This window comes from Dysidea avara, chromosome 5, assembly GCF_963678975.1.
Source record: "Dysidea avara chromosome 5, odDysAvar1.4, whole genome shotgun sequence".
In the NCBI taxonomy this organism is placed as follows: Eukaryota; Metazoa; Porifera; class Demospongiae; order Dictyoceratida; family Dysideidae; genus Dysidea; species Dysidea avara.
In genome coordinates, this window is record NC_089276.1 from 2,751,426 (window position 1) to 2,767,060 (window position 15,635).

Sequence of the window (15,635 nt, forward strand, 5' to 3'; positions counted from 1 at the left end):
TGGGGTACATATCAAGTGACTCACTTCTTCCACTAAAGTACACACCCACCCTCATGGTCTGGTTCATCATTGAACTGTTCTTCATGATACATGAGTAAACACCTTCTGTGGCAGCAGTGAGTGTTTTACACAGATATAAGTTAATCACTCCTGGATACAGTCTACCATATGCTCCACGTACTTCAAATACAGGACCAATACAACCATGTCTAACAGGTATCTGAATTCCATTAAAGCACCATCCACCCAGTACAGTGTTTGCATCATTACCAGAAGGTCCAAGTCCAGAAATACAGCGAAGAATGGAACTATCATTTCCAAGTATAAAAGGTTGATGAATATATGAGTAATCAATAATACGGTTACTACTAGTTAGATCTGCAGTAGGACCACCACTGGATACTCCAGTCAATGTAATACCTAATATGTATATGAGTATAGTACCAGTTATAAGAGAGAACTAATACAGTGATTATTAACTGTGCACTATACTCCAATGGTGAGAAATGTACGTATATACGTACATGTGTACCTGATATACGAAGAGTTAATGGTTCACTGGTATAGTCAACACCATCAATGGTAACAGTACAAGTGATGGTACCAGCATCCTCTGCAAGTAGATTAGTTCCAGTTACATTTTGTGTTGTTACATCAGCAGGGAAGCACCTCCTTTCATTATGATTATTAACATAACATCTTTCAGTGTTCCACTGGTAGTTGGTCACTGTAAATGTTGACCCATCACTTGATGTCACCATACATGTCAGAGTGACATTACTCAATATGGGATAGTCAAATGCATTAGTAGATCCACTAACTGGTGTACCGGCTGGATTACTGACTATGGTGATTGTGAACTGACCATCAACACCTACAGCAAATGGATAGAGTATAAATTATCACATAAACGGAAGCCATTGTTAAACACTCTAATTTACAAGAACGTATATTACTATTCTTTACATTCCCGACCTGATTTTGGAAAACCATCCTTCCCACACTAGGGCCGAAATGGATAGCAATTTTACTATGTAGCTGGATATCCTGAACAAAATCCTTAAAGATATTCTACGGATGGTGACATCATTACTTGCTATAAAAACATTGTTGTGAACATGCTTGGTTTACTAGTACTTTGTAAGAGAAGCAAGGATAACATTTAGGTGAAAATTAAAGTTGTAGTAATGTTATTTATAGAAGCAGTGTATCAAGGAAAATTTACCATCAAATTATTAGAATGGTACAATTGGGTTTGAAATTACTATCTGGATAGTAACATCTGGATAATAGATATCTGTTTCGGTTCTATTCCACACATTGGTCATTTTTTTTCTTTAGTAGCTAAAATAAAATGAGGCATTATGTGTTTGCTTGTCTTGGCTGAAATCTTTGCTTGTTATCGTGAAGCACTCCAGAGATACAGTCAATTTACTGTCTAATACATTACAAACTAAGTAATGCAGGGGCAGATCCATGATGTGGCAAGGAGGGTGCACCATGGTAGAGGTATATGGAGTAGAGGTCTAGAGGGTGCAGTCCTCCAGAAGCTAAAGCTATTTAATGTTTCAGCACTGAAGTTTTTGATGTAGAGCAAATTTATGCACAAATATCTAATTTCTAAGTGGAATGCATTGATCAAGAGTTATATAGGAATAAGTCACAGTCATGAGTAGTTCAGCTACGTAGCTATAAAATGTAAAGTACCATGTGCATTTCATTCACAAAATATTCTTAGCAGGCTAAGTGTGCCCATGCCTGGAATAGTGCTGCAGATGCTAGTTTTCATACTTGGCAACTGTTATCAATAATCAATAGTGTTAACAGGTATAGTCAAATTCCAAAATCGGATGCTTTTTGACCTCACATTTTCATCCAAATATGGATGATGCTTCACTAAATCATCCATTTTGGATGATTATTACTCATCTCTCTTATAGTTACATAAGCAAACATCATCCAAAAGTGGATGATTATTGCTTGATTCTCTATATAGTGAGTGCTTATGTAAGCAAATATCATCCAAAAGTGGATGATATTTGCTTGATTCACTATATAGTGAGAGATGTATGCAAGAAGCATCCAAAATCGGATGTTTCTAACCATCCAATATTGGAATGTAAACTTAGCCTTCCAAAATCGGATGTTTCTAACCATCCAATATTGGAATGTAAACTTTGCCTTCCAAAATCGGATGTTTCTTGCCATCCAATATTGGAATGTAATTTCTGTCGTCCAAAATTGGATGTTTCTTGCCATCCAATATTGGAATGTAACTTCAGCCTTCCAAAATTGGATGTTTCTTGCCATCCAATATTGGAATGCAATTTCTGTCGTCCAAAATCGGATGTTTCTTGCCATCCTATATTGGAATGTAATTTCTGTCGTCCAAAATTGGATGTTTCTTGCCATCCTATATTGGAATGTAATTTCTGCCTTCCAAAATTGGATGTTTCTTGCCATCCAATATTGGAATGTAATTTCTGTCGTCCAAAATTGGATGTTTCTTGCAATCCAATATTGGAATGTAACTTCCGCCTTCCAAAATCGCATGGTTTTTGCCATCCAATATTGAAATATAAGTTTTGCTTTCCAAAAATGGATGTTTCTTACTATCCATTATTGGAATGTAAGTTTTGCTTTCCAAAATTAGATGGTTCTTGCCATCCAATATAGACTATTTCCGAAATGACGTCTTGCAAACTCTATTTAGGGGACTCTTACGTTTTCGAGTACAGCTTCCCACGAAGAATACTTCTAAGGACCTATCATGCGACTTCTAGAGATAATTTCGAAATGAAATCACCAGGTATTGTTAAAGAAATGCTAATTTACCTCTACTCGGAAAAACAGGCGAAAAATTTAAACCCGAGTAAAAAAAATTGTGTTATTGCCTTATAGCTGTACCTGTTAGTTTTAGCTCGATATCTTCTTCCTGTAGTACACTAACAAGTCGACCTCCATTTACGGCCCATAGAAACAGTACTCAAAAACATTGGAGTCCCCCAAATAGAGGTTATTGAAACCTCAATTATTTTAAGTGAGATTGGTAGCATACAGCTGCAGATGATCAGTTTCTGTGGAATTTTCAGTATGTGTAGGGATCACAATAATAAAAGCACTGAAACAAGAAGATAGCAACACAGTGCCACTGAGTGCATTCTACTTCAAAATGGCCCAAAAAGCATCCTATGAGTTTCTCCAACTTTTTGGATTAGAAATTTTTCACCATGAGTAGGGATCACAATAATGAAACAAGAAGATACTGGTAGTAGCACAATGCCACTGAGTGCATACATTTTAGTTCCCATTATAGCCACACACACATGTACACAAAATATGGGCGGAATCGTGCTTAACTTTAGTCATACAATGCTGCTGAATCTATTTATTTTAATGCTTTACAGCACTTAACAAGTGCTGAAGGTCTGTAAGACACCTGGCTCCACAGCCTGGTTAAAGATGTTTTGAAAAAGTACAGAAAGGTGAAAAAGTCCATGATTAGGCCTAGACAGGCAATCAAGATGTCTTTCTCCCTGCTAATTTCATGTATTTACATTCAGAAGAGTGACTTACTATCTTTTAGAACTACATAATGGAATGACGCAATGAGTTTGCAAGTCTGTTTTTGATGCGTATTTTTGGCAAGAATCATGAACCTTGACAATCACTGCCATGAACCTACCGCACTTAATAAACCTACATGAAAAAAGACAATTTTGTGTTTCATATCAAGCTGTTTCTTGCATTAACAAACAATAGAAAGCAACGAAAACAGCAAAATTACTATCCATGACCCTACCACACTTAATGATATTGCTTCTTATTCTACTAGTAGAATATAAACACTTGAGAAATGGTTTTGTGGTGACAAAAACTAAAACGCTCCTCTAAGGAAGGTGTCGATACAGAAAATTAGTGCATGAATATGGTTTCCTTGCTTGAAGAAGACAACCATGTGATTGAAGAGGAGAAGAGAAGCAAAGTGCAGAAGGTGGATATTCTTTGTAACCAGAAAAGGCACATGCTACCGGTGAGCTAACTATTGTGAAATAAAATGTATTCCATTATTGGATGGCAAGAAACATCCAAATTTGGATGGCAAGGAATGTATTCCAATATTGGATGGCAAGAAACATCCAAATTTGGATGGCAACAAATGTATTCCAATATTGGATGGCAAGAAACATCCAAATTTGGATGGCAACAAATGTATTCCAATATTGGATGGCAAGAAACATCCAAATTCGGATGACCAGAAATGTATTCCAATATTGGATGGCAAGAAACATCCGAATTTGGATGACCAGAAATGTATTCCAATATTGGATGGCTAGAAACATCCAAATTTGGATGGCGACAAATGTATTCCAATATTGGAGGGCAAGAAACATCCAAATTTGGATAGCGACAAATGTATTCCAATATTGGATGGCAAGAAACATCCAAATTTGGATGATTGTTGCATAAATCTCTCACTATATAGAGATATGAGCAATAATCATCCACTTTTGGATGATTTTGTTCCTTTGCAATAATCATCCAATTGTGGATGAAAATGTGAGGTCAATAAACATCCAAAAATGGAAACGAACCATACCTCGTTATGTGCAGTGACTGTTCTATTAAAGTATTTGATTGACTGTTCTATTAGAGTATCTTGATCTTGTTTATTTTGGTGGTGGTTGTGGTGGTGGAGGATTTCACCTGATAAATATCCACAGAGCTATAATAACCATATGAATGTTTATATTTTCAAATAAAAATTTAACATTTTTCATGGCGACAGGATAAACAGGGTATGGAACATTGGTGTGTAAATAGGCTGCTCATCATAGTAGTGCTTTAAGCTTAACTACTGAGCCACTGCTATCTTGGCTGTTCACCACACTTAACTCTTCTACTTTCTATAATAGATTTCATAGATCTACTAATGGAAATTCCAGAGTATTCTAGAACATTCTAGCTTTGTGTGTTCTATTAAAAGTCCTCAAAAATATGCACTCTCTTAGAGTATTACAATAATATTGAAATGATATATATAATACAATACCTTAAGTGTGTCTTCAATAATCATAACTGTGTCTGCATAGATAAGAAGAAATGTGAGTAAAAAAAACCTAAAAGGCAGTCATAGGCTGGTTTTGGGGTCTAAAAAAGAAGGTAAATCCAGACAAAACAGTCAAGCTGTAAAAAAAAAGGTGCAGCCTTCAAAAGCCTAGATGAAAGTTGTGAAACCAAAAGTGGCAGCCAAGAAATAGCTGCAAAATCATTGTTAACGCTGATAATTTTTTTGTACTGGTTATTGTTGGTTTTAACATCAGTGGCAACCACCTTTGATTTCACAACCTTTTCACCTAGGCTTTTGAAGGTCACACCATTTTTCACAACACAGCTGTTTTGTGTGCAGTGGAATTACACTGCATGTATGTGTACAGGAATAAAAGAAGTTGCAGTAATTTATGGCATTCTATAACAGTTCTGCATATAGACACAGTGACATACAATATTACATTATTAAACACCAGATGGTTACCAGAACATCAGCTCCACTACACTGTATACAGTTTGGCATGAGGAATGTTTGAAAATGTCAATGAATCAGGAAACTTTAATTTTGCATCCAATACAGATCTGCTTTCATTGACAACACTTTTGCCACACCTTTTTCATCATGAAAGTGCTGTAATTTTCATCACTACTTTGCCATAGTCTTGCTGTATTATTGTAAATATGTGGATATGACCACATGCAGTATATGATGGGTGGCATGTACACTGCATGGTTGTAACCATGTATATAGAGTTACGTTTAAGCCAGTGTGTCAATCCGTTTGAACAAAATAATTTTTTACAGGTTTTCGCAATTGAATTCATCACCTTTGCAATTGAGGTTGTCCCATTTGCAATTGAGTTCATTGGCTTTGCAATTGAGTTCATTGGCTTTGCAATTGATTTTGTCAGTTTTGCAATTGATTTCATCGCTTTTGCATTAGAATTCGTCGTTTTTGCACAAAAATTCATAATTACATTTACTGTAACAAACCAGCTGCTCATCACACAGTGAATCATTTTCACCATGGAGAATACCACTTGAGACACTAGAGAGTAATTGAAGCTGGTTATACACAAAGCCATTAGCTGTCTGTCAAGTTAATTAGCTTGTTTGTGAGTGACCACCAATGGCAAAGCACAGTTACAACTGTTACTGAAGAAGCTGTAGCAGAAGAATTATATTATCACCTTATAAAGAGTTGTTTACAACAGTTGTACTTCAACAAGCTCATGGAGCAGCTGCTACATTTTGTTTTCATGTTTACTGTAGCTGACAATCTCGTTACGGACGAAAACGTGTGTAAATGGGATGAATTCTACTGCAAAGGCGACAAACTCTACTGCAAACGGGATGAAGTCAATTGTAAAAACCTGTAAGACTCTACCAATAGCATTACTAACATTGTGAATGATGATGGACCTGCACTGTTTATGGTTGAGACAAGTGTCTGGCTAGCCCTTATGAGTCCTTTGCATTTGACTATTATCAACTCAACAAGTCTGACCTTATGTTCAGCTATTGATGACATGCCTAGTGAACACAATGATTGTTTTCACTTTAAATTTCAACTTGGTTATAACTGTTATTATAAACAAGCATTACTAAATCAAAATTATTTCCCCTTGAACCAACAAACTTTAAGTCCATTTGCAAGACTTCAAGCATTTCTCAATTGCTATCTCCATTTGTGTACACTTCATCATGTTGGTGCCATTGAATGAGAGATGTCTGGTCTTCCAGTGCTTCATAATCCATGTGAGCTTATGTATTCCATCCTATGCAGCCAACTTTGCCAAATCATTACAGGGTTTAATATTGATCCGCTAGGATTCAGTTATGTTTCTGAATTTGGGCTATCCCAGAATAAACCTTCTTGTGATCTGTTCTCCGGAAACACAATTCTTGTCTAATCCACCACTTTCAATTGCAGTTCACTACTTACATTTACCACCATTTACATTGTACATGGTACACACATTGCCACCTAGAGATTGTATGTAGTTTAGAATTCCTTTTAATCCTTTATTGCTTCCTTCCTAGGTTTCCCCTCAGTCTACTCATCAATTTACATGCTGTACATGTATGCCTCTGGGCCCCTTATTCATGATCTAAGCTTTTGATGTGTAGCTGCAAGTGTTGTACATCTTTGTATAGCTCGGGGACTTCTTTTCTGGTAGTTCCCAGTAGGTCCCCATAGGTAGGGTTGGCATTTCAATGAATTGCATTAGATTCTCCTTCAACTCTTCAGTGATCAATTCTGGCTAATTCTCCTTGCAATTTATTAGGGTGAAATTGATAATTTTAGTGTTTTAATAAACATATTATATCCTCAGCAACAGTATCTAAAGTGCTAATGATTGAGGACACAACTAAATTACAATTAAATGTTCCATTTAGGACATGCAATAAATTGATAGCTTTTTGAGCAATTTTGAATTACAAGTCACTACAAACTGTTGGATTATACAGTAACTTGTTAGATGGTACAGAGTAAGAAAATGGTCCAAGTCACATATATCAAGACTAGAGATGTACCACATATATACTTTGCTGAACTTAACTGGCACCGATAAGATCTAGGTAATTTCTCATCGTTCTACCAATATTGTACCGATCTGACAAAACAACAAAATGATTTTTGTAAATACACAGTGATTTTTTTTCCAAGGCCACAAGGAAAACCACCTGAAGGATTAACTTTATTTGACAACTATCCCTCTAGGGACCTGGCAAGGAGGCTAACAGTAAGCCTGTGAAGGAGGGAGTCAGAAACCTGTAACTGAAAACTATGCTGAATGCAGAAAAAAATCCCAGGCCAGGCAGTGACTTGATCCACAGACAGCTTGCAGTCTAGGCAAGTTCCTGAGGAGCCACCTGGTATCCAGGATTTCCTTTGCATTCAGCCAGTACATAAACATTTTGACTTCTCATTTTTTTTTCGTTAAGGGTTGATTATAACTTGAACATCAGTTTGTACTTGGAGTAAACATCAAAGTGCAAACCTTTTGTGGTTTGAAAGAAATTGTGCTATTATTCATGGGCTTACAACAACAACGCAAATCATGTGTAACAAACACACAATTGAGTTTTGCATAAAAAGTATTGTTTGCCACATCTAACAGTCAAACTAGTTTATGGAATCAGCTGAAGTTCAGTACTATTTGCAGATATCAAATAAAACAGTTAGTACCATTTCTCCATGTGCTCATCTGGTTTCAGTTGAAAATCTGTCCTAAATTGGCAAGAATCACCATCAGCTCACTTGAATGCTTCACTCGTGAAGATGACAACAAAGCAACTAATCTTGAAGGAATTGCTGAAAGCGATGCTGTTTGAACAGTGCCACAGTGGACCATATCAACTTGTAGATCGACAGAAACACCTTTCAATGACTAGAGTCCACAGAGTTTGCAACCTCAAAGATACTTCTCTAAAACATTACGCGAATTTACACCCCTGTGTTTCAACCTTCATAACTTGGTGAAGGAGCATCAGAATCGGTAAAACTTGGAAACAATTTTATTCTTTGTGATGTCAGCATTCCAAAAGTCTTAATTGCAAGTCAATGCAACCTTCTGTATATGAGGTATCGATCAATCAATATCAATAGTCCCTATAGTGGCTTATGTGAATGTGGTGCATGCATTTTGTAAAGCTTTAAGGGTTAAACAACTAATTTTGGTGTACCTGCATTAGCTGCCTTTGTTGCTCTACCTACTCCAGACTATGATAATATGCAAACCAGAATCGATTGGGTCATATCCCAGCTCACTGAGATAATTGCTCCCACACATGTATAGCTAATACTACCTGACATTAATCTGTTTTTGACCTGCATAGTGGATCTCTGCTCCTACAGTGATGTACCGGTTCTTCTTAAGTATTCCTCCAAGTTGACAAATTTCCGTTTCCACTTCTAGACCAGACACCCCCTGGGAACACCAGTTTTATTACAAATGAAGAACATTATTAGAAATGCCTCTGCAATTAATCCAGCCAATACAGAAATACAGCAAGCAGACAGTCAGTAGAAAATTGTATTTATGTAATTAAAATTCTTTAGCAACCTATTAGATGCATTTTTGGCCCTGAATGACACTTTTATGTTTGATTGTACACTGCTAAGCACCATGAAGGTATTACAAGGTTGATTTCTGGCCAATATTGCTTTATGAGACTCCATGATCCCTAGAGATGGGGCTATGGAGTTGAAATTACCTTCGCAAAATAACGTGTTTCGTAAGTAACTCCTTACTGTAATAATATTACTTTCAAAGTAATGCGAAACTTAGCTACTTTGCAAAAGTGGTATGGAGTAGCTAATGCATAAATTTAACACGTTTATAAACTATCAAGGTTTATTATTGGGTGCTAGCTATATAAGAATCAAAATCTGACTTTCAATCACAACTACACTACACGTGAGACTGCAGACTGTAAAGTGTGAAACTTACTTTGCACATGTGTGCTTGCCTCGTGGTAATGTGTGAATTCTTATAATTTATGGTAAAAGAATCGGTCCGTATTGTTGTGTTCAAGAAGCCAATTTGTGGTGTTCAAGAAGCCAATTTGTGGGCCAAAGAAACCATATTGTGATGTGCAAGAAGCCAGTCGTGAAAGAAGCCATGGATTCTTGTAGTGACATAGAGCAAGAAGCACAAGCCAGTGAGTACCTCCTTTTATAGTTGGAAGTATAAACACTACTTCGTGATAGTGGAGGAAGGTGAGAAGAATATCAGAGCTTGTTGTTAGTTATGTGTTGGAATCAAGACCCTCTCATTTGCTTGGAACACAACCTCCAACTTAAAAAAGCATTTGTTCATAAGAATGTAAGCTAGAGTCGAGGCAAGTTGAAGGAGCAAAGAGAAAAGGTAAACAACCAAGGGCTGATAGTGATGATGATAGTGATAATCAGCCACTGAAGAGGCTGTGCACATTACCATCAATGTTGAAAGATATGTCTGCAATGCACTTGCTGAAAATGCTATTGAAGTTGCCATACCAGAACATTCAGAAGATGCAGAAGAGGATACATGTGTTTTGGAAGATGTGACTGGAATGTTACAGGTTGATGATGGAAGCACAGAGGACCTCACACAGGTGAATTATGAGCTTCCACCACATCAGAGATGTGCCCACACATTAAACCTGGTTGCTAGCAGAGATGTTGATAAATATTTGTCACTGTCTTCATTATCAAGAAGTGTATACTGAAGTTCCTTTGGCAAGAGTGTGGCATTATGGAACAAAGCAAGTAGATCTACAGTTGCTACTGACAAAGTAGAGGAGGTAGCTAAAAGACAGCCACTCCTACAAGATGGAATTCGTGTTACGATGCTGTGGTACGGATCAGCAAAAATTCCATTACTGAGCTTAATGAATTATGTACCGGAATGGGACTTCGTTGCTTCAATGACAAAGAAATAACTTTTTTTGAAGGAATACTGTAATGTGCTCAAGCCACTTGCTAAGGCAGAGTCAATTATTACTGCCTGACATAGGCCATTTGTCAGGCAAATATCATGCATGGCTGACCATAATGGAACTTACCTGACAAAATGTCAGATCAAAATAGAAGAAAGTTGTAGAGTTTTTATAGTGAAGCATTATCAATAATAGCAAACACAATTTGACAATTTATTGTATTATTATTTTAGGTTGAATCACTCTATTCTATCAATGTATTGTAAGGATTTCCCTATTATGATGAATTATGTAAAATAATAGTATATCAATGTCAGGTAATGCTTTAGGTTGCCTGACATTTTCACTGGGATTTGAAAAAAATTATAATTGTCTCTGTGCTAAGGGCCTAGATATATTACAGGGTGAGGACAACTGCTACTTTGGCACACTGCTATCAACTTTGAAAGGCATAATCAAAATAAGTTAGAGCAGTAAACCTAACCTATCATCTACGACCATTGGACTTGTTGATTACATAGAAAACGTGATTAAATGTTGCTTCCAAGTATTTTTTGAAATCGAAGATCCTATTTTAGCTGCAGTAGCTTTGCTCAAATTTAAGCTGAAGTGGGTAGAATCTCAAAAGATGAAAGATGAATACAAGCAAATGGTTTTACATGCAATGGAAGAGCAGACCGACGATGAAGAAGATACACCACAAAGTCAAGACAGATTGCAAAGATCCAGGAGGATTCATTTTATATTTAATGACAATGAAGACAGCTCACAAGACAACCACATTGAAGAAGAGGTAAATAAAGAGTGCCAAAAGCATTGTATGCCTTCACAAGTACCCAACCATAAAGAAGCTGTTTCTTATGTACAATGCTGTGTTGCCTTCAAGTGCTCCAGTTGAAAGACTTTTCAGTCTAGGAGGTGCAGTGCTTACACCAAAGCAAAACAGTCTGGTTTGAAAAGCTGTTGCTAATGCAATAATTCATATACACTACTACCCTACTCTATTGTGTTAGTTCATCGGCATAGGTGTTTTACTTGCGGTGTTGCATACAGTTCACAATCTTCTGCCCTTCTAGGCCTCATTCTAGGCCATTAAGCGAGTTTACTCGAGGTACCTCTGCATTGAAAATACGAACAACAACAACCATTAAAAGGTTAATTTAAAAGCAAATTTAGCTTCACATGACAAGTGTTTTGTTTGGAACAAAACTTGCTTCAATACAGTCACAGCTGATGAGAAATTTGTCTGACATTGAAGGTATGTATACAGTCAGATGGACAACCTTCTCAGTTTTACTATATTGCCATAGGTAATTTTAAGTGGGGACAGGGGGCCATGGCTGGCCCCCCTGCTGAAAGATAAGTTTTGGGGAAAAGTTGCAGCATAGATTGGCATTGTTGTTATCATGCTTTTAGCATAAATTTTATGCTTTTTCAAGTCTTCAAATTGAAAAACTGATCCTGCAGCTTCTGGGGGTTGCGCACTAGCCCCCCTGAATTTCTCATGCTGCCCTCCCCCCCCCCCCCCGCTGTAGGACAGGTCTAGAATCGACACCGCATAGCTATTGCTATGGCTATAGTTACGTATACATTGTTAGTTTCACTCACGTGTAATGCTCCACGCCAGTATCCCAAGTATCAGGTGGTAGACTTTCATGTCTCTCTCTCTCTCAGATCCTGTGGCTCAACAAACTGTAAACAAGTGGGTGGAGTTTCGAACAGTAGACAACCTTGTTCTGTATTGATGGCTGACAACCTTGTTCTGTATTGATGGCTGACAACACGTGACTAAAGTTCATTATTGACTATAAACAGGTGGGTGGAGTTTCGAACAACGAACGAGACTTACTCTGTATTGATGGTTGACAACACATTGATTCATATTATTAAAATACAACCAACCTGATTGAACACGTGACTAAACCTCGAGACACACTTCAATGTTGGGGGTCGAGCGGGGGCGGATCCAGGGGGGGCCTTTGGGGACTGAAGCCCCCCCCCCACCTTCATATTTAGGCTTTACTTGATCAATATGCTGAGTATTATAATGAAATTTTGTCTTAGCATAATTATATGATCACCAATAATACCAATACTCATAAAACCACCTTATAAACATCTTTCCAAGCATTATTAGTGGATTTATGCTAAAGCTTATGCAACAAGGACCCGGATCAGCATTGGAGGAGTACAAGATGGAGATACTCTAATAGAGCAGTCAGCTAACTACTCTAATAGAACATTCACTGGAAACATGTAGTTGGTTCTGTTACGGAATTTTTCCAAATCTGCCCATACAATGAAGTGAATGGTCTTTTTAAAGGGCTACATTCATCTACTTGTGTAGTTAATATGTGTGGCAATACTTAATTCAGGTACACAATTTCCATTGAAAATGCTCTCAGATTTAATCTTGTATTGTTCAAATTTCAAAATTTTCCACTTTCAACATTATTATTCTAACATGCACCTATTCAGTGTTGTGCAATTGTGAGAGGGGACTTGGTTGTCTGTGTAGTAAAATGCTTCAGCGAGCCATACCTATAATCTAAAGGCAGTATATAAAACATCTACATGCAGAAAATATTATGAATTTTATGTGGAAATGTCTCCAAATTGCAGTATTTTAGCATCTATTTTTCAAATTTTTCCTGGGGGGCATGCCCCCAGACCCCCTAGTTCCAGCATGCTTCGCACACCACTACCCAAGAGATTAGTACCTTGAGTTAGCCCCCCCTTTTATAAATCCTTGATCCGCCCCTGCTAAGATTTTTTGAAAGGGGGGCTAAGGGACAAAGGTAACTAGCCAGACATTAGAAGATACCCTTCTTCTCACAAGGCCCTAGTTGTAAGATCATGTAGTATCCATGATCAAATTAGCTATTTGGAATAGTGACTACATTAGTGTGCGAAGTATACTAGCATGCCAACCTAGGGGGGTCTGGGGGCATGCCCCCCCTCCAGGAAATATTTGAAAATTAGGCCCTCTAAAGGTGAATCTGAGAGTATTTTAAACATTTTTTCAGTGGAAAATAATGGAATTTCAGTTATTATATATCATTCAAATTTTTACTTTTCCATTAAATCAAGACTGATTGCAATATGCAGAATATAGCTATCATGCATGCATGATAATCTTTTCATTTGTAGCTACCAAGCATTTAGATAAAGCTAGGCATATGCCATAATGCATCAGCTCCTCTTCTAATCAGCTAAATCTGTGAGGCAGAAACATGTATAACTAAGTAGTAGTGGTGTTGAATGTCACAATTATTAGTATGCATGCTCCTTAGCCTAGTGACACTTCGTTAGCCATGTGTACTGAAAAGCAGAATGCAGTGAAGGGTACTAATAGCTATTAGCTAGTCCATTGACAATCCTTAGCAAAGTGCAACTATATTTGCATTTATAGGCTTTCTGAATTTGCTGTTGTGATAGTTAACTTATTTTATCTGTTGGGTTATGAAGACTGAACTATAGGCTAACTACAAATGCCAGCACCATAACCAACAGCATGGGGTCATATCAGAAGGTAACTGATACAGATTTTACATTCAAAGACAAAAGTGGGTGAATATGCTATAGCTAGCCGTCTTATGAAACTGCAAATTACCAAAAGACTATACAGTTTGCTAAATGGCTGAGTTGGTAGTTAGCTACATAATATACTGAAGCTGATAAATCTAACCCAACTAACACTTTTTGAATCATATAATTCATTTTAAAATATAAAAACCACACTAATCACCTATCATAGCCATAGTGGAAAACACTGCTAATCACCTGAATAAAACAAAACCCACAATTAAAACTTTTGTAACTGGAGATGCATCCCACAATTGAAACTTGTTTTTGAAGAACTCTTGAGGTAAAGGAAGCTATATTCTCCTGGAACAGAGTTGAACAATAGGTATAGTTACATAGACATTATTTGTGTTGGTAGTGATGCATAGTTCCTGAAATAAGTCTGCTTTTGATGCACATAGAAGATTTAGGGTTTTATTGGCCAAGCACTAACTTAGAAAGGAAAAGGGGGCTACAGCCCCATTAGCCCCCTCCCCCTAAATCCGCCCCTGTCGAGGGGTAATATCTTTTGTTTATTTATTATTATTACTGGGCAGGCAGTGTTTACTGATTATGCCCAGGGGGGATTACAAGGGGGGAACATATGTACAATTAGCTATTTACAGATGATTAGTTAGCTACAAATGTTATGTAGAAATATTCAATTAATGAGGTTGATAATGAATTCCAATCAATGATAGTTTTTGGGAAGTAGCTATTTTGACATGCTGTGGTGTTTGCACTTGGGTGGATAAAATGAAATGGATGGTGGTGGTGAGTGTGTCTAGTTGTCCTCAGAAAATGTGGTGGTATATTTACTACACTAGCTTTGTGTACAAAATCATGAAAGAAGGATAATCTAGCAATCTTACGGCATTCTCTTAGAGTGACCCAATTTAGAGATTCTATCATAGTAGTTACACTACTATATGTGCTATAGTTGTTAAATACCCATCTTGCACTTCTCCTCTGTATTTTTTCCAATGAGTTGATATGTACTTGCTGGTAAGGGTCCCAAACAACAGATGCATATTCTAAAATGGGACGAACAATTGTAAGATATGCAGATTCTTTAACTTTTTGAGAACAGTTTGATAAGTTTTGCCTTAAAAAATTTAGTGTCCTGGAAGCTTTATTAACAATGCTATTTATATGCCCATGACATACTGTTGTGTAAGATGATCCCCAGGTAAGCGTGTTCAGTTTTTGTGTCTAATACATGCCCATTAAGTGAATAGTTAAAAGAGATGATAGATAGTGACTTGCTGCATTTCATGACTACACATTTAGTAATGTTGAAAGACATTTGCCAGATTTCAGCCCATGGAGATAAACAGTCTAGATCTGATTGTTGTTGTTGTGCATCAGTTTCAGTGTGATTACCCTATATAGTAAACAGTTTTGTGGTAATATAACCGTGATGAAATATACTAATAATTATATAATCCTAGTTACTTTAGTTATCATCTTTGTCGAAAGACGTGGGTACACAGAAGGCTTATAGCCTGCAAACGTGTTCCCCCCACACATAAAGACAACATAAACACAGGACAAGTAACCACACAGTTGCAAAATACAAAACAGAACAGTCA

At 37.1% G+C, this 15,635-nt stretch overlaps 1 protein-coding gene across 1 annotated transcript in view; it reads right to left on the reverse strand.

The window, feature by feature from the left end:
• Window positions 1–12,172, reverse strand: part of LOC136256512 (basement membrane-specific heparan sulfate proteoglycan core protein-like) — a 54,412-nt gene extending 42,240 nt beyond the window's left edge. Inside the window, exons 1-3 of the mRNA XM_066049489.1 lie at window positions 12,088–12,172; window positions 533–874; window positions 25–420 (exon numbers count right to left, since the gene is read on the reverse strand). Of these exons, the coding sequence (XP_065905561.1) occupies window positions 25–420; window positions 533–874; window positions 12,088–12,136 (787 nt within the window). The 5' untranslated portion in view covers window positions 12,137–12,172. The remainder of the gene's footprint in view (window positions 1–24; window positions 421–532; window positions 875–12,087) is intronic.
• Between the last annotated feature and the right edge of the window lie 3,463 nt (window positions 12,173–15,635).